We start from the raw sequence: 24,871 nt of genomic DNA, 5'->3' as shown, positions 1-24,871 counted from the left end.
AGGCGAAGCATCAATTGCGATAGCAAATTTGTAGAGAGCTATACGGAGTAATGATAGTAGCTTTATCAGCTGTATAAACTTGGACATGCAGCAGCACCGGCAACACGCAGAACTGTTGTCGACGCCGTCGGCGTTTTGCCCGCGTTCGCACAAAATGCGTGCGGCGTTGGTGACTGTTGCCGGAGCCTCTGATATAAATAGGCACTTGGTGCCGCAGCTAAACGTCGCCTCCCTTCCCTCCCCCTCCCCCCCACGGCCTTTCGCGCATCGTAAGAAGGCGCGTTTGCTCTACATATATGGTGATTGTAAAGGAGGAAAGAGACGCCTACTTCTGCAGCCCTTAAGGAAGCACCGCGCAGAACGCGCGTTTTTCTCCACCGTGGGTTCCCTCCCCGTGAAAGCGCGCGTCCCTCGCGCCCTTTCACTCGCACATACATCGTTCGGCGGCGCGCGGCGACGATTTCATCTCCATTGACGTCATACGGAACCTCACGGCGACGACGACGGCGACGCCGACTTCAGAAATCTGCTTTAGAGTGTCCATATAATTGCTATCGCAATAAAACAATCAAGGGATCACGTACCGCCCGGTACATTACTCCGAAAGAAGCGTGTTACTAATTATTGCGTGTTCATACGCGCCGAAACCCGCCGTGGTGGTTCGGTGGTTATGGGGTTCTGTTGCTGAGTGTGAAGTCGCGGGATCGAATCCCTGTCGCGTTCCAGTTAGGGCGCTATACAAAAGCGCTTGTGCACTAAAATTTACGTGCACGTTAACCCATTCGCTTCCACGGCCGGCGCTGGGCCGGTTATGCCAGAATAGGCCATAGTGCAGAGGGCCTGCGCTGCGCCAGCCGCCTTTAAGTCGGATCTTCTGACAAGTTCTTCAATGATGGCAGCACATGGAATGCCGTCTAGTTTTTTGAGGTTTCGCGCAATAGGTGGACATCTCTGTCTATACTTTAAGCAGGAGTTGTTAGTCAAACAACGGAAAGCTTCCCGATCGCGAGATTTTGCTTTGTTGTAGCCGTTGCAACCGGAGTACACTAGGCTCGAAACACGGGTGCAGGATTCCGAGTGCGCTCATTTTTTTTCAGCACATACCCCCGAAAACAGTGTAGTATAACCATTCGAGGCTGTGCTTAATTTTCAAAAGCCAAGTTCAAAAGTCCGAGAGGCGTTCTGAGTGCAAAAAGCTCAAAGGTGCACTCCGCGTTCCTACGTGTTTTAAATGTTTTTGTGACCACTTTCAAGTTTGTTTGTTTTTTTACTGTATCTGACACGGAAACATTTTGTGAACAAAATAAATCAGATATTTTGTAAATATGGTGATAAGTATTAGAGAGCAATTTTCTCACAACGCAGAGCACGCTGAACGACGCAGGAAATCGTGCCGCCGAACACCAGGGGCGGTGGAGTGCCGCGCGGATGGACGCGAAGGGGTTAAACAACCCAACACGATCAAAATTCGTGCATCACCACTGAAGCGAGACACGGGCTATGATGCTACTATATAGACAAATGAATTTATATCAGCATCATCGTCATCAACATAGCCCATCTCCGGCTTCAGGACGTTAAACCCACGACACGATTTGATTTTCAGAGAGCCTTTGCACCTTTAGAAAGCTTGTTTTTCAACATTCTCTACTTGCTTACGGTATAAGCAACCTACTGCGAAAGATGGGTTCTGTCTTTTTTTCCGAACGCTTCTTTCTTTCCATTTTTGTTCCGCTTTCTTTTTTATTCCTTCAACGACCGTGTTTAGAACCTCGTCCACGCGGTTAGCCGCATCATTCGTTACTCCGTGCAGTCTTCATATGTAATGGATTGAAAGATTACCCCTTCAACTGGTAGCTCAACAATAATGTTGCCCTAACAAAAGCATCTGCAATAACTATACAAATATAAATATTGGTATGTGCCTTTCAATTTACCTTTATTTATGTACCTGGTAAACAGTGACATTCAATAAAATGTCGAGCAGCAGCCCATGTATTGGTAAGAAAACCTGAAGGCTTCGTCGTTATCTTAGCGTACGTGGGGGTCATATTCTCGCCAATGCGATTTTGTTTCCTTTTTAAAGTAAGCTCTTATTTCTTAACTCCATAAAGGTTCATCTCAAGAACACACATTCACCTTGCCAAACCAAGTGCCAGGGACCAGTTTTGGACCATACATTTACCTTTCACCACCTGTTCAACAATAATTTTGGCTTACTGTATCTCGCTTAGTTTTTAGAGAAACCGTTTAATATTTTGATTGGTATGTATTTGAGCAAAATAAAGAAGAACTACAGCGATAAAACAATTCTAGGTCAGGTATTCCTTATCTTGCCAGTTAAAGGGTTAAAGGCAATGAGTATATAGATCTGGTGCAGATACAGGAGAGTCCCTTAATGAGAGTATATCTGGTAAAATCTTGTTGCTTATAATTGAAAATAAAATGTTGCAGGGTTACCGGAACCGAGAAGGGGCGGGTGCACTCGTTACCGCATTGGTACAAATCCTGAGGCGGAGTGTACGACGCAACGAGGTAGAAGCTTTGCATAGTACTTGATTACCAAAGTTTGTATAAGCTTTGGTATAATAGGCGGGCCATGCGACCGCTGACAGAGAATCCAGCAAGACGTTTTGTCTAGCTTGAAGTAAACTTTGAGCGATCTCTCTAAGACTCATTAAGCATTAGCCGAACATTGCATCTGGAAACGCTTATGGTCTAATCGGCCTTCGCTGTCACCTGAAGCAGTTCTGCTTGTAATTCGTGCTGAGTATTTGTCTAGATTTTTCTTGCTAAGGTAAGCTGAACTCTAATTTCTAATGAACACAACTAGAATAGCTTAAGTAAATTATTTTGAGTCCAACTACATCAATACTAAGGTTCCTGCGTATAGATGTAATATATCCAGCGCTAACTTCTTACCGCCAAGTTGCTGAGTTTTCGATGTCTACGGAAGATTTTATCTCTGGGCGTATTGCTACGTACCGCAGGTGCAGCCAGGCATCGGGCAGCCGTCCGGCCCCGCCGGCGTGTTGGGGTCACACTTCTTGTCCACCGGGCACTCGTGCTTACACGTGACTGCGTGCGTGGTTTAAAGAAAAGTCATTCGTGCCAGGACAGAGAAAAAATGTCGCAGTTTCACCCGAAAGTTGCGATAGCAAATTAGTAGAGAGCTATACGGAGTAAGGATAGTAGTTTTAACAGCTGTATAAACTTGGACATGCAGCACCACCAGCAACGCGTAGAATTCTTGTCGACGCCGTCGGCGTTTTGCCCGCGTTCGCACCGAACGCGCGCGGCGTTGGTTAATGTTGCCGGTGCCTCTGGCGGCGGCTCGGAGGTTTTCGACGAGATCAGAACGAGACACTCGTCGAGCAGCGTCGGACGTCTTTACCACCTTCTAGCCTCGCAAGGTTTTTATATAAATACGCATTTGGTGCCGCAGCTAAACGTCGCCTCCCCTCCCTCCCGTCTCCCCACGGCCTTTCGTGCGACGGAAGAAGTCGCGTTTGCTCTCCGCCGTGCGTTCGCGCCCCGTGAAAGCGCGCGTCCTTCATGCGCTTTCACTCGTACATACAGCATACGGCCCGCGGTGACGATTTCACCGCCGTTGGACTCTATACAGAACCTCACGGCGACGACGACGGCAGAAATTCGCTTGGAGTGTTCATATATTTGCTATCGCAATAAAACAAGATGCACAACCGATAAATATCTCGAAAACCGTGTCACCCGCTTCACCAGGTCGAATTGTATGGCTTTTACTAGTCGAACGGCCATGAAACAAGGAATAAATCTAACAGAACGTCCATTGAGTTATAACGTACATCACGTCTGTAGGCTTTTCAAGAAGTTTACTAGACCAACCCTGTTGTAAAATAAAAATTTTCACCAATTTGTTCATATCAACATGAAGTGCTCATTGTTACGAATTAGTTGCGCCATCATATTGTCCCAGTATGTGTAACGCTCCTTTCATGTCAGCAGCCTCGAAGAAATGAAACCTCTTTCCCAGTTCCACTCCTTTCACCACAGAAGTAGGATAAGTCAAAGGCGCCTGGTCTAATGTCTGTTCTTCTGCATGTTTGTGTGCGTTTTTGTGGCACATTGACGTCATCAACTCTCTCGCTTTACGCAGTGACATTTTACGCTGAATATATGCGTTTCACAAACATTTTAAGGTAATAAAGAAGGGAGCTATCACCTGACAAAACATAACAATGGGGCTTTGGTGAAATTTTTATTTGGTCTGCGCTTTAATTTTTAAAGGACTTTATCACACCATGTGAACAGTAGAAATAGCTTGAAGAGCAGCAACTTAGTCCGCAACAGCAGAATGTTCGAGAGCGAGGGCAGTGTTGGTCCTTGTCCTTCCAAATATTGTCATGAATCTTTCATTTACAGGCCACTGCTTGAATGTACACCTGTGCCCAGCTCCACAGTTACCATCGCCAACCATCAGCCTTTGCGTTGCGCTTTACACTAGGTTGTATACTAATTAAATCATTTCGGAATAAGCGTGGTTGCAAGCCTGGTTAGAGAATTGTACTGGCTGATACCGCATGCTAGTATATTGAACAAAACCTAGCCACCACCCCTCCCTCCCTCATAATACCTTGGGGTGTTTCTAAAATGAACAAGATAGATCTGGCCTGTCCTAAATATTGTCACGTGTCAACACGAACAAGAGACAACACGTTGAACAAGACGGCGGAACAGCTTTAGAAACACCAGAACAACAGACGTCACCTTCGTCTTCGAGTTCCCCCTGTCCCACTACACGGAGCACGTTAAAGCACATATCGTCATCGTAGTCTAAATGTCTACATAGAGCACGCGTCATTTGCTCTCCCTCGAAAAGAGCATCGCCCCGATGCTAAAGAAGAAGTTGGCTTGGTGAAAACGAAAGTCCCTGGTACAGTCACTCGCTGACGTAGGGCTTCATGCGCACTACGTGCATAAGTTCAGTACGGTGTTGGCGGCGCCTTGTGCAGTAAGGGCTATCTGGAACGACTTCGTATGGGACGTCAGTTAGCCGACGGAGCACTTTATAGGGTCCGAAATATCACCTCAGCAGCTTCTCGGATAGTCCCTGTTTTCGTATAGGCGTCCAGACCCATACTCTATCACCGGTGCTGTAAGTTACAGGCCTATGACGGGAATGATAGCGACCTGCATCGTATTCTTGCTGCAGGTGTATTCGCACGCGTGCTAGCTGCCTGGCTTCTTCTGCACGTTGCGTAAACGCATCGGCATCCGTGTCAATGTCGTCAGGTTCGTGTGGTAGCATGGCGTCGAGCATCTTCCTTACTTCGCGTCCGTGGACAAGGCTGAATGGAGTCATCCGTGTAGTTTCTTGTTTAGCCGTGTTATAAGCAAACGCGATATAAGGCGGAATCTCGTCCCAGTCTTTGTGCTCTATATTCACGTACATGGAGAGCATTGATCGAATAACTTTTATTCGTCTTCGAGTGTTTTGTTCAGGCGCTCTGTTAGTCCGTTTGTTTGTGGATGGTAGGCTGTTGTCTTTCGATCAGTTGTGCCACTGAGCATCAGGACGCTGATCTAAAAGCGCGGCTGTGAATGCGGTGCCTCGGTCTCTTGTGACGATGGTTGGTGCGCCATGTCTCAGCACAACTATCTCTATGAAAAATCGGGCCACGTCTGCTGCTGTGCCTCTCTGGATAGCTTTTGTTTCGGCGTAGCGAGTGAGATAGTCAGTTGCTACAATAACCCAGCGGTTACCAGTAGTAGAGGTAGGAAGTGGACCCAAGAGGTCCATTCCGATCTGGTCAAACGGCGTTTGCGGTACTTGGACGGGTTGTAGCAAACCGGCTGGTTTCGTTGGAGGTGACTTGCGCCGCTGACAATCTAAGCAGGTCCGAACGTGATGTTTCACGGCAACGGGCAGTCCTGGCCAATATATCTTTGTCGCAGCTCTGTTCAGTGTTCGCGTATATCCTAGATGCCCAGAAGTGACTTCGTTGTGGCATGCTTCCAGTACTTCCCTACGAAGAGCAGTAGGAACGACGAGCAAATAGCTTGATGCGCTCGATTAGAAGTTCATTTTGTATAGAACTTTGTTCCTTAGGCAAAACGTTGATAATCCTCTTGCGAAAGCTTTAGGTGCTGTCCGAGTTCGTCCGTCCAAGAAATTAGTCAGGCCAAGCAACTCAGGGTCGTCACGTTGTTGTTGTGCAATGGTAGACGTGTCGAGAAGACCGAGGAATGCTGTTTCCTGTTCATCGGTCGAAGGAGCTGAACCGGCGTCGGTATGCCGTTTCCCCGACTTGTGCAGGACCGTCATATCAAACTTTTTCAGTCTCAGGCTCCAACGTGCTAATCGCCCGGAAGGATCTTTCAGATTTGTGAGCCAGCTGAGTGAATGATAATCGCTGATAACTTTGAAGTGGCGGCCATACAAATAAGGGCGAAATTTTGTAACCGAGCATACCACGGCGAGGCATTCTTTCTCTGTTGAAGCGTAATTTGCTTCTGCGCGTGAGAGCGTTCTGCTTGCATAGGCGATCACTCTTTCTGTGTCCTCCAGGCACTGCACAAGAACAGCTCCGAGACCAATATTGCTGGCAAGGTTGGCCGACGGAGCACTTTATTGTCGGAGCTGTCTCGTCAAAGTGGGCCAGCACAGGGGGCGTTTGTAAACGGTTCCGCAAATCGTTAAATGCAGCTTGCTGTTCGTCACCCCATACAAACGCAACGTCATCTCTCGTGAGGCGAGTTAACGGCGACGCAATGCGAGAAAAGTCTGCAATAAACCACCGATAATAGGCGCAGAGGCCCATAAAGCGTCTGACAGCCTTTTTATCAGAAGGAACAGGGAACTGTGTGACAGCGGCAATTTTTTAAGGATCCGGGCGGACTCCCGCGTGACTGACGACATAGCCAAGAAACTCTAGCTCCGCAAAGCAAAAGTGGCATTTCTCCGGCTTTAGGGTGAGGCCAGCGGACCGTATAGACTGCAGAACCGCTTCATGTCATTCCAGGTGCTCTTCAAACGTTGCGGAAAACACTATGACGTCGTCGAGATAGACTAAGCAGGTTTTCCACTTCATCCCCGAAAGCACGGTATCCATAAGCCGTTGAAAAGTAGCAGGTGCGGAGCAGAAGCCGAAAGGCAAGACCTTAAATTCGTATAGTCCATCTGGCGTGACAAAAGCGGTTTTCTCATGGTCTGTCGGGTATACTTCAATTTGCCAATACCCGCTCTTTAAGTCCATGGAAGAGAAATAACGAGCGTTTCGAAGCCTATCAAGTGAATCGTCTATGCGGAGTGGCGGATACACGTCTTTTTTTTGTAACCTGATTTAGCTTTCGATAATCCACACAAAAACGCAGGCTGCCGTCCTTCTTCTTTACCAAAACTACAGGTGATGCCCACGGGCTCTTGGAAGGCTGAATCACATCGTCTTCAAGCATTTGGTTTACCTGCTGCTGTATCGCTTCACGTTCTTTTGGGGCCACACTATAAGGGTTTTTGTGAATCGGTCTCGCTTCGTCCTCTGTGATTATGCGGTGCTTGGTTAAGGGCGTCTGACCGACTCTTGACGTCATCGCAAAGCAGTCGCGGATCTCGGCCAGTAGTGCAAGAAGTCGTTCTCGCTCGTGTTGCGGTAAAGTAGCGTTTACATCAAGCACAGGTGCTGGGTCTTGCGCATGCGCTTCTTCTAGTACTGAAAAGCACCCACGAACATCAGCGACATCCTCAAAATAGGCCACAGCCGTGCCCTTTGGTAGGTGCCGTCACTGCTGTGCTAAAATTGGTCAAGAGCAGGTTCGTGCGCCCATCGGTGATATTTACGATGCCTCGTCCAACGGCGATACCGTGAGTAAATAACAAGGGAGTTACTTGGTCTGCAACTCCTTCACAATCAAACGGTACGTCACATGCAACCGAAACAAGGATACATGACCGAGGTGGGACGACCACGTCGTTTTCGATTAGACGACAGGCGTTGCGTTTCGGCGATAAGCAGGGAAATAAATCCGGAGTCCTGTGAAACGTAACCAAGCGGTCCGGGATGTTGATTATGGCGTCGTATTCCCGCAGAAAATCCATGCCTAGGATTAACTCTTTACAGCATGTTGCAAGAACTACGAAAGTTGCCACGAAGGACGAACCTCCTATGGTGACTCTCGCCGTACAGCTTCCAGCAGGCGTGAGCAGTTGGCCGCCCGCAGTCATTATATGAGTTCCGGTCCAGGGCGTTTTTACTTTCTTCAGGCGAACGGCTAGAGCTTGACTCATTATCGAATAATCGGCACCAGTGTCGACTAGCGCTGTCACTTGCTGTACGTCAACTGAAACAACAATATCGGCGCTCACAATTTCGTCGGTGTTAGAGTTTGTCGGTTTCACGGCGTCCTGCGGCAGGATTATTGGGGGTTTTTCGTCGTCTTGTCGGCCCGCAACCATACCCCCAGAGGTCGCCGCCGTAAGTTTCCCCGGCGTGGACTGGGCGACCTTCTTCCCCGGAGGTCAGCAAAAGTACGTCCACTCGGTGCAGATGAATGAGCAGGGGACGGAGAGCGTAACCGCCGGCCAAGATCAGTCTGGTGGTTGGGCTGAGAGTCATCGTTCAGAGTGCGCGTTGTGGGAACACCTTGAAAAGCAGCGTCGTCGCGGCGTAGCGTGTAGTCGTCACTAGTGCGTCGACCGTCAGACCAGGACTGAAGAAGTCGAAATGAGGACGTCGCGGTACCAGCAATGGCGGGAAATATGACCGATGCCTCCGCAGTGATAACAGAGGGGGCGCCTATCAACCGTGCGCCATACGTCCGTTTTTCGAATTTGCGGGCGCCTCGAAGCCTCGTCTTGTGGCGGTCACCAAAATGCAGAGGATGACAGCTGGCGGTAGGACGGGATCGGCACAACGGGTGGGTGTCTGAGAGGTTCATCTGGTGGGATGACCAAGGCGTGGCTCTCGGTGGTTGATGTTGCGACCGCATGGACATAACACCTGGTTGACGTCGGACAGCGTCGGCATAACTTAGGGAAAGCTGCTCGTAACCAGGATCGCCTGCGGAGAACACTTGCCTAATTTCCTCACGTACGACTTCAGCGACTGATGCCATGGGTGTGCCCATTGCCGCTATCCCGAGCTTCTGAAGTTCTTCGCGAAGAATCTCCCTAATTAGATCACGAAGGGAGTTCTGATTGCTAGCGGTCATTGGGGCGGCATTGATAGGAGTGCTTTTCTTTACTAGCTAAAGTATTATGTTGGAGATTACGTTTTTCGATATTAGTTCGCAGCACACATTTCATGCCAGCATGCTAAGCAAACAGAGCACATGCGAAAGTTGGATTTCTGTTTAAGTCTGCTTCCCCAGTGGTTGGTTTATCTTCACTGAAGAACTACTATTTCATGCATCACCTGTGCACCAGTAGTGTGTAACAACAGTTTCGAGATCATCATCATCATCAGCCTATATTTATGTTCACTGCAGGACGAAGGCCTCTCCCTGCGATCGCCAAGAACCCCTGTCCTGCACTAGCCGATTCCAACTTGGGCCTGAAAATTTCCTAACTTCATCACCCCCACTCCTTAGGTTTCTGCCGTCCTCGACTGCGCTTCCCTTCTCTTGGTATCCATTCTGTAACTCTAATGGTCCACCGGTCATCCATCCTACCCATTACATGGCCTGCCCATGCTCCATTTGTTCTCCTAATGTCAATTAGAATATCGGCGATCCCCGTTTTCTCTCTGATCCATACCGCTCCTTTCCTGTCTCTTAACGTTAGGCCTAACATTTTTCGCTCCATCGCTCGTTGTGCGGTCCTTAAGTTGTTCTCAAGCTTCTTTGTTAATCTCCAAGTTTCTGCCCCATATGTTAGCACCGATAGAATTGTACACTGATTGTACATGTTTGTACATGTACAATGATTGTACACTTTTCTTTTCAACGACACTGGTAAGCTCTCAGTCAGGATTTGGTAGTATACGTCTGCCGTATGTAGTCCAACCCAATTTTATTCTGTAAATTTTCTGCTTGTGATCAGAGTCCTGTGAGTTTCGAGATGCAACATACCTAAACTCTGACACAATATAGAGTGCGCCCAAAGTTCTTGGATAGCGCCAACTTCGGACATATGTTAAAGAAAAGTACCTCTGTTCTGTTTTTTGTTTTTTTGTTTTTTTTTATTCTGTGCTCCTTTTTGCCTACTTAATGAAACTGATGGCATGTACGTTTCTAGAGATAATGTGACACCGTATCACGCAGCAATATTCGATCTTGCCATGAGCGGCGTCCCGGCTTCAGTGCTCTACAAAAGGCTTCATGTGGCGAGGTCCACCATGTAATATACGACCAATGGCTTCCTTGAACTTGCGACAATGAGGGACAGTAAAAGGCGCCGGCGGCCTCGCTCTGCCGTCAATGACGAAAAAGTGAAACTGGTTCGAGAACGCATCTGACAAAAAGCTCAGCGAAGCATGGGCCAAAAGGGCAAAAACCTAAAAATCAGTAAGCCACCCGAGCGACGAAAGTGTCACAATGTCTTGGGCATGAGGAGCTACTAGGTGCTAAAGTGCCACGTCTTGAAAGAGAAAATGCAAGAAATACGGCTCCAAAGATGCCGAAAGGTCGTGTGGTGCTTTGCCGCGGCACGCCATCTCAGCATTGTGTACTCCGACGAGAAAACGTTCACAATAATGCAAAGCGCGAACAGAGAAATTGATCAAACTGTGTCTGGAAATCTACAGGAGGCGAACCAGTGGGGAAGAATTGTGCAGAGGTCCTATCATCCAAAGCAAGTGATGGTCTGGGCCACCATGACGCTTGATGGATGGATGGTCAGCACTTCTTTTCATTTCAAAAGGGGCGAAAGTGAACCAGGAAATTTACCTGCAGGGCATCCTCAAAACAAAACTTCACCACTGAACCAATAAGCACTTTGTCAACAAACATTTGTTATTCGACAAGACTCTGCGCACGGCCACAATGCCAGGACCTTGCCGGGGGGGTGCAGAAACACGTTTCCTGACTTCATCACTATCCAGGATTTCCCGTAAAGCTCACCTGACCTCAATCCAGTAGACTACTCTGTCTGGAGGTACTTGGACAGCAAGGCCTGCACACCGCTCTTCAAATCTTCAGTCACTCAGCGTTCACTCGTAATGGAATGGTCCAAAATTCGCGACGACTACTTGCGTGCTGTGGTGGATTATTTCCCCGGGCGTCTAAGGGCTTGCATTGCGACTAAAGAGGGAATTTTAGAAATATAACATGCATTTGTAGTTATTCTTTAGGTTGAACGCATACACATAAAATCTTGGCTTTTTTTTAAACAGTTCTGTTTTTGATGACGCAATAAAGTTGTACAAGTACTTTTGTCACAGAGACTGGTGGCATTGCTCCACATTCTCCCGCTGTGCACGAGGAAATCGTTGTAAAATACACGCCTAGTACACCTAATCACCGTCATCCTGGTATTTTCTACTCGTCCCAGGACTTCTGCCAGTAGCCTCTACCCGGCTTGGATTCCATAAATTGCAACATAGGTCCTAATAACGGTGTTAATGTCAAGTTAATTAGCTTATGTTAGATAATTAACTGATTAAGCTTTTCAACTGTAGCGCACGTAAGTTTGCCTCTTTAAATAAGTCCCATGAATCGGCGGAATGCGCTGGCCTGCATGCTAGAGACAATTTTGTTCACATCTCTTCAAAAAAGAAAAAAAAAGAAACAGCAGTTGGTACTTATAGTCTCCACGCCAGGTCAACCCTATTTTATTCAAGCCTGCACCGTTGGCAAATAAAACTCAGGCTCATGCCGGCTTCAATTCCCACACAACGGCACTATAGCACTAAGGGCTTGGATTGAGTTTGAGTTAGATATATAGAGTGCGGGTAAATTTAATTGATGAACGACTGCACATGCCGGGCTCTCGGTGTCTCTCGCTCACACCGTCCAACCTCCATGTTCCCTCAAGTCTATTCTCGTAGAAGCCAAGATTGTGTCACATTGCCCCAACGCTCGTAACTTATTGTCAACTGTAGCATCGTGTACTGACCGCATCGACAAGATGGCATGTAGCATCCGTGCTCGTCCAAAGGCGAGCCGAAGTTGCACACCTGGCCAGTGCCATTGCACGGGTTGTTGCACGTATGCGCGGTGTCTGGCGTGTCTGTGAGGATGACAAAGACAAAACAAAGAGAAAAGGTGTCAGAGGTTAAAAGGCGCAAGCGCCGACTTCACCCTCCCAACATCACAATCTCTTAAACATGCCTAATTTAGATTGCACTTTTTTGACAGTAAATGCAATTATATTTGTTTAAATACGAACAGTAGGGAGCGAAACTCTAGAAACGAGAGTACCAGCAGAATAATTTCTTCTAGTGCAGCCGTTTTGCATGAACTTATGATAATGCATGGACAGAACAGGCGCGCTTAAGTTGTAATTGATTTCAGTCTGCATGCCTCGACTGCGAGTTCTTTCTTTTCTCTTTTGTTTTGGCATCCCCGGTTTCTAGACATTTGCTCGTAACTGCTGGTAGAGAATAATATGCTGAATAGCCCGAAACACAACGTTCTCATGTGGCTAATCGGGCAGTTATTGTTTGAATTAGATTTTTTTAGAACTCTAAAGAAAACCACTGAACAGTTTATATTGAAAAAGTATTCTTCAAAAAACTCCGCTTTCAACTATTTCATCTTAAATGGTGTTTACTAAAAGTAAAAATGAAATGAAATGGCGGAATTTTGATATTTTAAATATTGCGCCAAACCACAATGTCAGTACTTCATGTGATGTCACTGATGTCAGTTTTTTTTTTAATGCGAAGCATTTCTTATCGAACATTTGCCACTTTGACAGTATCTAATAGATATCTAGCCGCCTACGTCTTGGTGCTGTCATGGTCGTTCTCTTAACTTGGTATGTACCAGAATTGGCATAGTATGACAAGAGTGTATGACGAACATAACTGATAGCGTACATAATGAATATTACGAAATGTGTTTCATGCAGGTCATAAATCAGCCGCCTACGTCGTGGTGTTCTCATGGTTGTTTTGTTAACTTGGTATATACCAAAATTGGCATATTATGACGAGAGTGTATGACGAAAATAAATGATAGGTCATCACACGCGTGTCACGTAGGTCCTGAAACACCTCATAGTAGTTTTGTTAACTTGGTATGTACCCAAATTGGCATTATGACAAGAGTGTATGACGAACATAAATGATAGGTTATGACATGAATGTCACGACGTGTGTCATGCAGGTAATGAACCAGCCGCCTACATCTTGGTGTTCTCATGGTCGTTTGTTTAACTTAGTAGGGTCCCTGCACACTGCTTCGCATAACATCGATTCGCACAGGGCGTGGGATCAGCTGACTTTTTTTGTTTCTGTGCCATTATGGCGCAGTAAATGTTCGCGAAACTTGGAATGCTTAGTGTCTGAATAATTTAAAACCCAACGTAGGCAATCTACCAATAAAATAACTACATGCCGGAGCAGACGCCATGAAACCAGCTGGTGCGGCTGGTGGTAACCTTCATTCGTGCGTTCTTTCTTTCCTTTAAATGCTCTTACAACGGTAAGGGTGACTTCTTTCATATTGCGGACGACTTATTTACTAATACAGCTCAAACTAATTTTCCCTTTAGTTTCTCTGAAAGGGCTCTACCACTTGCGCACCGACGTGCATGGCGGGGGGGGGGGGGGGGGGGGGCTGTTGTGCCTGGTTGCTTTCGTATGTGTGTGTGGATGAGCGCTCCGAACTTGCTCGGTTTATATGTTGTGTTCAAAACCCCTCACGCTAATGCATGACTTTTCGTTGGTTTTATTAGCCGACTTGTTATGAACTCGCCATTAGCTACAAACTACACATTGGAATTGGCAGCACTAAGTAGATAATTAAAAGCTAATTAGCAAATTAAACTGATTTCCGATGCAGAATAGTTCCACGGGTGGTTTTCTCTTTACCGCCCTTATTGAGAATGTAGTCTAGCAAAATAGCATGATTGTTTCTCAAATCCCCTCTATTTAATAATTGGAGACAGTCGTCACTGAAACGCACTGTATAAAGGCCATTTTGCGGGAGAAAGCGCGTTAACGTATTCCTAGAAGTGGATAGGAAGTGCGCTGCGCCAAAAAGCTTTGAACTAGTTTTATACAGAAACGGACAGTGCATCACAATATTTGGCGCACTGTAAATTGTGACATAAACAGCTTACATGCTAGGAACAGAGTTGTCATACAGCTAGAGCCTTTGGCAGTTATATTAGTGTAAGAATGTACCCTCGCTGTTAACAGTGTTAGTCAAGTAGAAATAATAGAAACGCCAGGCTGCGCGACACACGCTTGTAGCCTGGCTACCGAAAATTTCAAAAATGGAACGGCGTCGCCATCTGCCGACGACGAACGGTACTGCTAACGGGGTCCCCAGCTTCCGTGTTTCTATCTCCGTTTTGTCCAAGTAGATGGCGGCTGCGCCGTTGGGCGGTTGGCTTGCTGCTAGACTTGCTGGAACTGGTATGGGAATTATCGTACTTGGTGCGCTTACAGCCGCTCGTATCGTATACTTTAATAATGAGTGTTGAGCGTGAGAACTCGGAGGAGGCCTTTATACCAAACGCATTACAGAGCCGTTTAAAAGTAAAATGTGTGCTGCCTATGATGCATGCTTCAAACAATATGGGGTATGTGTGAGAACCGAGAAACAGTCGAATAAGAACAATATTTCTTCGCAAGCGTAGTCACCCTCCATGAATACAGGAACTGCAGGTTAACAGTTATAAATGACAAAAAGCCTCAATTGCCCGCGGGATAATGGGCATTCTGTTGACTGCTTATTTCTTGACTTCCGCAAAGCATTTGATGTTGTGTGACATTCGTTATTAATAGCAAAATTGTCTTGGTACCACATAAATGAGAACGTTATTAGATGGATAAAGGAGTATTCGAGCCTGAGGCGTCAGAGAGTTGTTATCAACGGGAAACAGTCGCATGACGTTGATGTGACCTCAGGGGTGCCTCAAGGATCCGTCCTGGTCCTTCCATCTGTCCTTTACTGTTCATAATTTATATGAACGACATTGTTACAGGTATTTCTTCACGCATGTGACTTTTCGCGAATGATTGTATTTTGTAAACAATTATCAACGATCCAGGTGACTGCAAAACATTACAACAGAACTTGTGTGCAGTAGCTCAATGGTGTGAGGATCGGATATGTGTTTCGCTAAAAAAAAGACTCGTCATGAGTTCACGTATAATATTAACAGTATAAAAATGCTGTCAGTCTCGGAATTTAAATATCTTGGTGTATATTTGGTCAGTGTAATGTCTTGGCACCGCCATGTCGATTTTGTTACTGCCAAAGCCTGCCGCGTTTTGGGCTTCCTGCGTCATAACGCCAATCATTTCCCTGTACAAACCAAAGAACTGTTATATATATCAAATGTTCGAAGCATACTTGAGTATGCTTGCACAGTCTGGGACACGAAATGTCTACTTGACATACATAAGCTAGGTAGATTTCACAATTCATCCATTCGTTTCGTTTTTAATGACTATGGTAGGCTTTTCAGCGTATCGAGTGCGAAAAACACTTTGCTCTGGGACACACTTCAAAAACGTAGGCAAGTTCTTAGGTTAGAATTTTTTCATAAAATATTTCATTCGAGAACTGTAATTGACCGAACCCAATATATATTTAGCCCTGATTATGTGTCCGTAGGAAGAGAGCATTCGCGCAAAGTTAAAGATTACAGGTGCCGGACTGACCTCTTCAAAATGTCTTCTTTCCCCAAAGCAATTTCTGACTGGAACAAATTGCCTGAGGAGATAGTGTCCATAACATCAAATGATGCATGTTCGTCCCTCCTGTAAAATTGTTCTGTGTTATTGTGATAACCTCAATGTTATTTTTGTTCGCCGCCAGAGTGCGCTGGTATTTTGTGCACTTTTCCCTATTTCAATCCCCCCCCCCCCCCTATAATGCCAGAAATGGTGCTGTGGGTACTGTGCTAAATAAATAAATAAATAAATAAATAAATAAATAAATAAATAAATAAATAAATAAATAAATAAATAAATAAATAAATTCCTGCTACAGTTCCCTATTTGGTTTTGTTCACGCACTACTCGTGAACATGCAGCATTTTAAAAGGTAAGGAGTAAATTCAACTGCCAAGAACAAAAAGGAAAGGAAGGACGTCGTGCTAATAATGCTGTCAATATTGTGTGGCAGCGCCCTATCATTTTTCATGACTAACCGCTGATTCCTCTGCCTTAACAGTTGAAATTCCACCATTAAGTTACAGACCATTTGTTGCCACACAGACGCAAAGAGCTCTGTAACGCACCAAGCACAATGCACTGCTTCTCTATCAAACCATCGTAATTACGGCAGCAGCAACGCTCTGGAAGCGGCACACAACACGTTTGAACCTGAACTGACAGTAGGGGAATCTGCAAGGTGTTTTCTCGTGGAGTCTGTGACAAATGATTTTAAAAAAATGAACTTAGCAATAATTTGAAAAATAGAAATGGAAGTAAAGGAACTGCACCATGAAATCAAGTAATATTTTTACGTTGGCAAACTGCTGCCGTACCAGGTTCCCTGTGGTAGTATTATAATGAAACTTCGTCATTGTGTTTATGCCATAAAATGAGTGCCCCAGCCGGACATACTCATTGCATATTTGACGCGTCAAGGAAGTTCACGCAGCCAGTGGCTACTCGGTACCTGTACTGTCCGTTTTCCCAACCATGGTAGCTCATGATAGTTGACAGCCATGTTCACAACCTGTCATTGCCGAGCGTATTTCAAATTTACACGCCCAAATTTTCGCAGTCTTGAAGGCGGCTTTAAAACACGGCACGGTAAACAATAGCACTTCTCGTCGAAGACGCCAGTGCTTCGCGACAGAACGTTTCTCTTGCGTCTGAATGAGGCCTGCGAAGCAGGAAGCCCACCAGCCCACACGAAGTTTCCTCTTTGTTTCGCCCAGCAGGCCGAGTTGATGAGTGTCCCATCACAACGTGATGCTAGCCTTAGGCAATCGCAAGGTAGTCAGCTGAAGGTGGTAGTTTATACGCAGCTGCAGAAGTAAAGGTTGCACATCACTGGCGGCCCGCCCCATAGGCAGTGCATGCTCAGGTACTCAGCTGGCTTGCACCAGCAGAACACACCGCAACCCACCGCTCCCGCGCTATTGAAAGCTGTTATGACGCCGGTACTTTTGTTTACTAAAACTCTATTATTATTTGATGCCAAAATTATCACTACTCTTCCTCTACCGCAAAGGGAGTGCCAGGTATAGATGTGCACGGTAAGCATATAGCAAACAGGCATAGACGGTAACAAATTCGTGGGGCCGAAACACTCATATGGGAACGGATTACCAGCGAAGGTGTTTAGGCTACACGTATGGGCTGCATACGTGGGCTGCATACCATTATGAAATAATACATTTTTTTTCATACGGCACTACACTACGCCGACACAAGCGCCGCCACGGTTGCCGCACCTCCCATGCATCTGCCGCAACCGCCGCAACCGCAAACCCACAGAAGCGCAATCCACGTGCACAAGCACCATCGCCACTTTCCCCCCTCTCCTTACCCGTCTTCATTCCTGTCCATGCGCCGTGATACGGACGTAAGCCGCCAAGTGTGCCCCCACCCCTGGGAACGCGTGTGGGGGATGTTTACGGGGGCTAGGGGTAAAAAAGCTTCGTTGTAACAGATATAGATGGAAACGGTAAACATAGCAAAGTGCCTATAGTTAACTCAATGCGAGAGCCCGCTGGCGGAGCAGTATACGTACAGCAATGGCAGTCTTGCACGAAGCACCCATCGGCGTCCTTCTTGGAGTCCGGATGGCATACCTTGCCGGCGCCCATGCACGGGTTGGTGCACTTGCTGCCTCCGGTCGTGCTCTCCATCGCTGGCTCTGACAGCAGAAGGGAACACGAGACACATTTTATTGATTCTTGCGATAAACTGTTTCACGTAAGTGCAGCGAGAAATGTGGCTTAGCTGATGCTACAGTCTAGCTATAAAACTTACTGTGATACCGAAAGTTGCAATGACATTGCACTCGTAATTGCTCTACTTTCTGTACGCACTACTCAGTAGACGTGAATAGAATGACGCCGAATTACACTTGGACATCAGGCGATATTTATAGGTTGATGGTGACGCATGCCATAGGAAATGTTTCGTCATGACATTGACGTTTATCAAATAATTATGACAGGTGCATGAATCGTTCCCGGTCATCTGGTCGTCTCGCGTGAATTTCTGCGATGATGGAATTATTGGGAGAAAATTTTCCCGGAAAAGAGACTTAACCGCCACTAGGTAACATATACACTATCTATCCATTTGTCTTAATTGTGCGCGCCTTTATGTTATTCTATAGATTATGAAAGCAAGACTTTGTTCTTTAAGCTTCCACGATTATATGCGACGACGTTATCTGCCTCAGAATGCTAGTGCAAAATTCCAACTATCCTCGTGACACCTGTACTGCCGAGGGCTGCTACAATGCCAGCGATGCCAGTTGATGGCGAGTTACGTACGGCCTAGCAGTACCATAAAATTCAATTCTTCGAAGCCATTGCATTTCTTGTGTCCTAACGTTTAAGCTTCCTGCATATTATTGACGCAGCTCTTGCACTATTACCTTGGATGACAGAAGTTTTCAATTCTGATTACTGACAGTAGATTTGAATAGTAGCTCTCGCGTCAGGCTACAGTTTCCGCTGTTCGAAATGGTGCACTCAAGAAACACTCCCTTCATGCATTGAAAGCGGTGCCTTCCGGCTCAAAGAGCTCGGGGGCATCTTGAGAGAGTTCGATTGCGAATCCCATTTTCTTCTACATATGTAATAACGTAAGTATGGTTTAGCATTTACTCTAATGAAGCCCGATGCAGGAACTTACGATTATAGGGCGAGAAATAACATAATAAGGACCGTGTATTGAATCGAACTTCATTGCTTGCCGCGGCCGCATTTCGATAGGGGTGAAATGCAAAAAACCCGTGTACCATCTATTGGGTGCTTGTTAAAGAACCCCAGGTAGTCAAAATTAATCCAGAGTCCCTCACTACGGCGTGCCTCATAATCAAATAGTGGTTTTGTTACGTAAAACCCCAGAATTTTTAACTTTATCGCTGCCTTTCCCTGAGATGCTTAGTTCTCAGCTCAATAACACAAAAATACGTGATTGCTTTCGCAGTCATACCCCCTACTTTTTTAATACAAAGCATTCCTGCTCGAGCAAACGCACTTTTTCGCGTGTATCTGACCGTTTGCGTGGACCGCTCCCGAAGATAGTGCAATATAAATAAGTAAAGAAACCGCCATTCGGATACTCTTCGTAAATGACTTCTGCAAAAATGAAATAAAGCTTTGTGCGTCAATAGAAAGTGCATGGAACTGCACAATTAACCACGACATCACTGCGCCTATTGAGAAACTACCTGGCATCAAAAAAGTTGCAGTGGCTTAGCTCGGCTATGCCAGGATGTACGTAGCGTTAGCAAAGGTTCAGCTGATTATTCTTAGCTTTCCTGGTTGTCTCCTACGCTCAACCGCTAATTGCCAGGCAACTACTTCGGGATACGATGAGTCAAGCTTCTCCGTTCTTCTGCGCTGTTGAGCAGCATTTGCGCTCTCCTTCTCCAAGGCTATAGCACACTGGCAAACTCCAGTCAGAAGCGCAGCGGCTCCAGCGCAGTGTCAGACGGCGACTGCACAGCGAGCGCGCGCCGGCGCCAGTGCGTCTACCACGGCTACGACGTCACTCTGGAATGCGCATACCGGCGGCGGTGAGTCGCGCGCGGCGGCGGCGGAGTGCGCGAGAGGTGCCGGCTCCGGTGGCTCCGGTGCGCAAGCCGTGTGACATCACCGATCCTTGCGCATGAGCAGCACGGCTCTTGATGTGCCGCGCGAAACGGGCTTGGCTAGGCCAGTGTAGCTAACGCTACAAAACCGGCACCCTTTACTCTAGATTCGAGGTTGCACTTAAAAAACTTGAAGGTCCACCTTAGTGCCCTTTCACTTCGCTCGAATTGCTTCCAGAACTCTGTAGCATTTAGTGTGTAAGGCCATGTTGCAACTGAGTGTTTTCGTTGAATAAACTGTCCTTTTCAAGTTCCCAATTGCAAAGTTTGTACTGTCAGAAAATGGCGGCATCACGTGTGCCGCTATGACTTAAGTACTGGCAGTAAATTCGAAAAATTTATTGTGTTTTGCATTTGTTTGCACTTTGTTATCCCACCTCCCCCTCACCTTCTTTTTTACAGCGTGTAGAAAAAAACTATCATCATCAGCATTTTCTTCGGCTCTATGTGCGTGGTGGTTTCCCGCCAGTTTTGCCTTAGCTCACGTGTCAAAACGGATGATGGATGGCACATTGTTGTACCCCTCGCAACCGCGGATGCCTCTTTCACAAGTGTCGCGTTACTCGGTGGCGGCACGTCCCACCAATCGTAGTGCCCCTTTGTCTGGTGACGTAGAGATCGCGCTAGCGCAGCCATAAGCAGTTGCCCTTAGGACTCGCGATGGGAATGATGCTCGTTTAACCACATCTTCCCGGATCCTGAGGTCAGGATACTGATGATGCCGTTCAGTGTGCCGCGGCTATGAACGCTCTGTCTCAAACACTTTTCTATTACGATGGGGCGGACTTGGCGCAGCAAACGAACTACTTGGCCATCGCACCGGGCGAAAACAAGACGCTGGTGTCCTTGCTCTTTGCATGCCGAAGACGCTCAATGAAGTCAATAATGATAATATATAAATTTTATATAGCAATATTCACTGTAGCAGACCCACCATACTCATATCTTCGCTGGCTTCAATCTTCACAGTCGTGGAAGAGCTCTGAATGTTTTGTTGAGGGATCTAAACCACTGATGCTCAGTGGCAGTGTGCGGACGGACCGAACAATGGTTTGTTTAGCTATAAGCATTAGTGTACATGGTTTTCTAAGTTACGCTCACCTGTGTCGTCATTGTTATTAGTACATCAATAAATTTCTCTTTGTAGTTGGAAATTCTCGTCGCCTACATAGTTGACGAACTCGTACCTAACGGTGTTTATGCCTTTTTTAAAGGGCTGAAACACTTTTTTTTTTTTTCGCAATCCGACCGCGAGAATTCGAGTTTCCGGCAGTTCCGTGCGGAAGAACCGTACTGAAGGAACTTCACATAAATAGCATTTTTTTCTCATTCTTCTAAACATTCGTGAAACATCCATTATGCTTCAGGAAACTATGCTGCTTGCAGCATAGACATGCAGCATGTCTTGCAAAAGTTGCATTTTGAATTGTTCTATTTCCATCTAGCGCTTTTATAAGACGTACCCATGCCAGTTAAAAAAATGTGGTTGATCCCTCTTATATAGGAATCGGTATAGAACACGAAAGTGAAACGTGTCTTCACAGAAGTAGTGTAATGTTTATTGCACATTGATATATAATGTCTATTGGTGTTTTGTGGCTAAAGCGCCCTTAGGCGTTGATGCACCCACGCTGACGCCTGGTGGCACGTCTCCTCCATCACGACTACCAACGTCGATGACCATGAGCAACCGTCGTGCATATGGAAGCTGCACTACGCTGCACACGCTAGCACAACGCGAAAGACGAAGCACGTAACTGACACACTAATACAACGCGCAAGACAAAGCACGTAACTGAATCGTCACCGAGTCAAATCAGCGCGTACAGCGCGTCGTAATTGCAGCCTCCGCGATCAACTTCAGAAACATTTTCAGAGCTAATTGCGGAGGCCACGCTCCGCTGTGCTGAGTACGGTGAACGCCACCTAGCGCGTTTCTAACGCGTTTGTGCTAGCGTGTTACGGCGTTGGTAGTGCTTCTTGATGCCAGCGTCCCTTCGAATGCTGGCATCGAGGCGTCGTAGTGCTGAGACCACCGAAGCGTTCACTGTCGGTGCGCATTAGTGTCATAATGCAGTACTTCTCTTTTCTGCTCGTAGGCGGCGGCACCGCCCCGAGCAAGAGCGCGGGTACACGGAGGAGTGTTAGATATATAAGGCGCGTCTGTGTAGCTCTCTGCAAATGCGTTTGTGGCGCAATGGGTTAAACGCTCGGCGATCTATCGTCGCGGACCGAGAGGTCGTGGGTTCGATTTCCAAATTTTGCATGTTTGTGGAACTTTTTCTTCTGGTGTCTTTCTTTGTATTATGTTCTATGACGTATTTCCGTGACGGAAATACGTCAGTGAAGTCTTGGTGGACCCCGGCATAAAACACTTTCGTGTTAAAAAAAAAAAACATGCAGTGCATACGTGCCTGCATCACCTGCGTAGTTTCGTTGAATGAACTTCCCTTTTTTAGAGACGTACATTGTGCTTGCTCCACATTTGGCGCCTACGGATTTCTAGAGACGCGCATAGCCACTGCAACTGGGTATGTTGCGCGCACAACGACCGTATATATATATATATATATATATATATATATATATTGTGGGCGTTTATTACGCACATCTTCCTCATCTGTATGTTATCATCATCGCCTGTGTGCTGCGCTGCATGGTTCGCTGACGTGCTCCCGGGCCTAATAAACGTCGTTCCAGCCGAGACGTCACAATATATATATATATATATATATATATATATATATATATATATATATAATGCACCGACCTTTATATGTATATATATACCGGGTGTTCAAAATTAAGCTTTAAGGAATGTTTAAAAATCCCCTGTGGCATGTAGCAGAATTCTTATCGTTGAGCTAGGTTATTCAGAGGGGCGGACATTAGTAGCACGGGAAATCGATACGCATATTCAACTAATTAACAACCAATACCTAATGAACTTCTTAGTAAATTACTTTAATAAGAACTCATATTACTTTACTTACTTATATATATATATATATATATATAGAGAGAGAGAGAGAGAGAGAGAGAGAGAGGAAAGACAGAGCGACAGACCTACAGGATACACACGTCGCCCAATCCATAACCGTTCGCTGCAGAATACTTACATATGTGATTCATACCAGCCATTCTCTACCACACCAAGCGAACCTCGCATTACGTAGGGGTCAACTGGAGTTGAGTGCGCTTAATTTTTCTAAACATCCAGATACTATCACCCTGTGTAGTTGGCCGCTATCGCCCCGTGTAGTTGGCCGCTGCTTTCAGGCGCCGTGCCCGACGTCACATATGCGTCATAAGCACCAATATGTCGTCATACATAACTGACAGCCCTTGCTCTAGCTCAACGTTCAGTTCACTTACTGATGAAAATAGGCAAGCAACAGCCAATAGTCACTGCTGCATTGCCTTCTGTTTGATTTGTTTCGTTTTAAGCAGAATTCGAATGCTATTTATTATGTTTGTAGAGCTTTTCTCATCAGTTGAAATGCACTTGTGTAATCACTTCTATTCGAACTGCACTTTTCAACAATGGGAAAAAGCGTAATTTTTCCCGTCACACAACGCTTGCAGTCAATAAATAACTTGTGCACACGCTTCGAGCGGCGGATTGAATTCTCTCTATGGATCAACGCAGCGCGACTGGCTGCGGAATAAATACAGGTAATTACTCTCCAATTACGATTACCCACAATAAAGTGCTATAAACATCATCGTACAACCTAATCCTTCCACACTGACTTCCGTTCAAGTACAGTCTCGAGAACACCGGCATAAAATTGCCTACGTTCGACACATTTATTGATAGTTTATCATAATTCGTGACTGAAGGGCGTAAGTTCGCGGACTTAGTTTTAATGCACATTGCGTGGAAGCATAGGGAACGTGTGCAGCTGCTTACCAGCGGTATTTGCCGGGTTTCTGTTCATGAGGAACACCACCAGGAGGACAACTACCACGATAACCACGATGGAGATCACGCCAAAGACGAGGTACATCATGCCATCGGCCTTCGCTCCGCTGTATTCGACGCTCTCGCTGGGCGCGCAAGCGAGCACGAGGCACTCATAAATACCGCATATAACGCCTACCTATGTGACCATATGATCAAATGATATAACTTCGGCAGATGGTTAGAAAACTCGTTTCATTCTACAGCAGCGTACTAAATTGTGAATGCATTACTTTGTGTGCCCGTGTACCCGTGTGCCCGTGTGCACGTATGTGTATATGTGCGTGTGGTGTGTTTGTGCACGTGTGTGTGTGTGTGTTTCTATGGCAAAATTCTACAATGACTCTACAGCTGCATATACACATCCATTTTCCAACTGTCGGGAACTGCTACATCATGAATCTGCGATTAATTCGTCACATCGGCGACGGACTTTTCTTGCTCGATGTCTTCTACGCGAAGGTGTTCGAATTATGTAAGCGTCATTACTAAGAATTGACAATGAACTTTTTTTAATTTTTATGACGAATCGTAATGGTAGCTATTAAAAGAGCCCTGGTAGTGGAAAAATGTGTAGCAGATAAAATAGGTAGTTTGTGCAGCAAGAAATAAACATAAACAGGAATATTATGTTACTCAGCATTATTACAATTAATTACTCTGATAAAGCGTGAAACAGACACCTCTACCGTCAAAGTGGTCGTTTTGTATGGTGGTTAATTACTGCTAGTGAAGTCGTAAAGGATGCACAGGACTAATAAATATATAGTGGCGATGACGTTCGGCAGTTGTTTCATCAGCCGGCCCTTCCGCTAGTCGCGAATTTTTACTACGTCTAGTCGCAACTATGCATAAATAATTGTTTATGAGTAAACAAATACTAAAGCGCATTTTAGGAATGAAAAGACGCGACCAATCTTACTTCATTTACTTTTTGCGCACTGCAAGGCTTAAAAAACGAGGAAATGCTTTGAAACACATGGCGTGATGTACAGGTGCTAAGGTTTCGGCAAGAAATTG

General features: G+C 46.0%; 1 protein-coding gene across 1 annotated transcript in view; it reads right to left on the bottom strand.

Annotated features, from left to right (window-relative positions):
* Positions 1 to 23,931, bottom strand: part of LOC119444760 (uncharacterized) — a 100,720-nt gene extending 76,789 nt beyond the window's left edge. Inside the window, exons 1-4 of the mRNA XM_049663612.1 lie at positions 23,801 to 23,931; positions 17,803 to 17,928; positions 12,032 to 12,145; positions 2,986 to 3,078 (exon numbers count right to left, since the gene is read on the bottom strand). Of these exons, the coding sequence (XP_049519569.1) occupies positions 2,986 to 3,078; positions 12,032 to 12,145; positions 17,803 to 17,928; positions 23,801 to 23,900 (433 nt within the window). The 5' untranslated portion in view covers positions 23,901 to 23,931. The remainder of the gene's footprint in view (positions 1 to 2,985; positions 3,079 to 12,031; positions 12,146 to 17,802; positions 17,929 to 23,800) is intronic.
* Positions 23,932 to 24,871: the final 940 nt, after the last annotated feature.

Source organism: Dermacentor silvarum, chromosome 3 (assembly GCF_013339745.2).
Source record: "Dermacentor silvarum isolate Dsil-2018 chromosome 3, BIME_Dsil_1.4, whole genome shotgun sequence".
NCBI classification, from domain to species: domain Eukaryota; kingdom Metazoa; phylum Arthropoda; class Arachnida; order Ixodida; family Ixodidae; genus Dermacentor; species Dermacentor silvarum.
The sequence above is the reverse complement of the archived record's forward strand: the minus strand, read 5'-3'. Positions and strand labels throughout refer to the sequence as shown.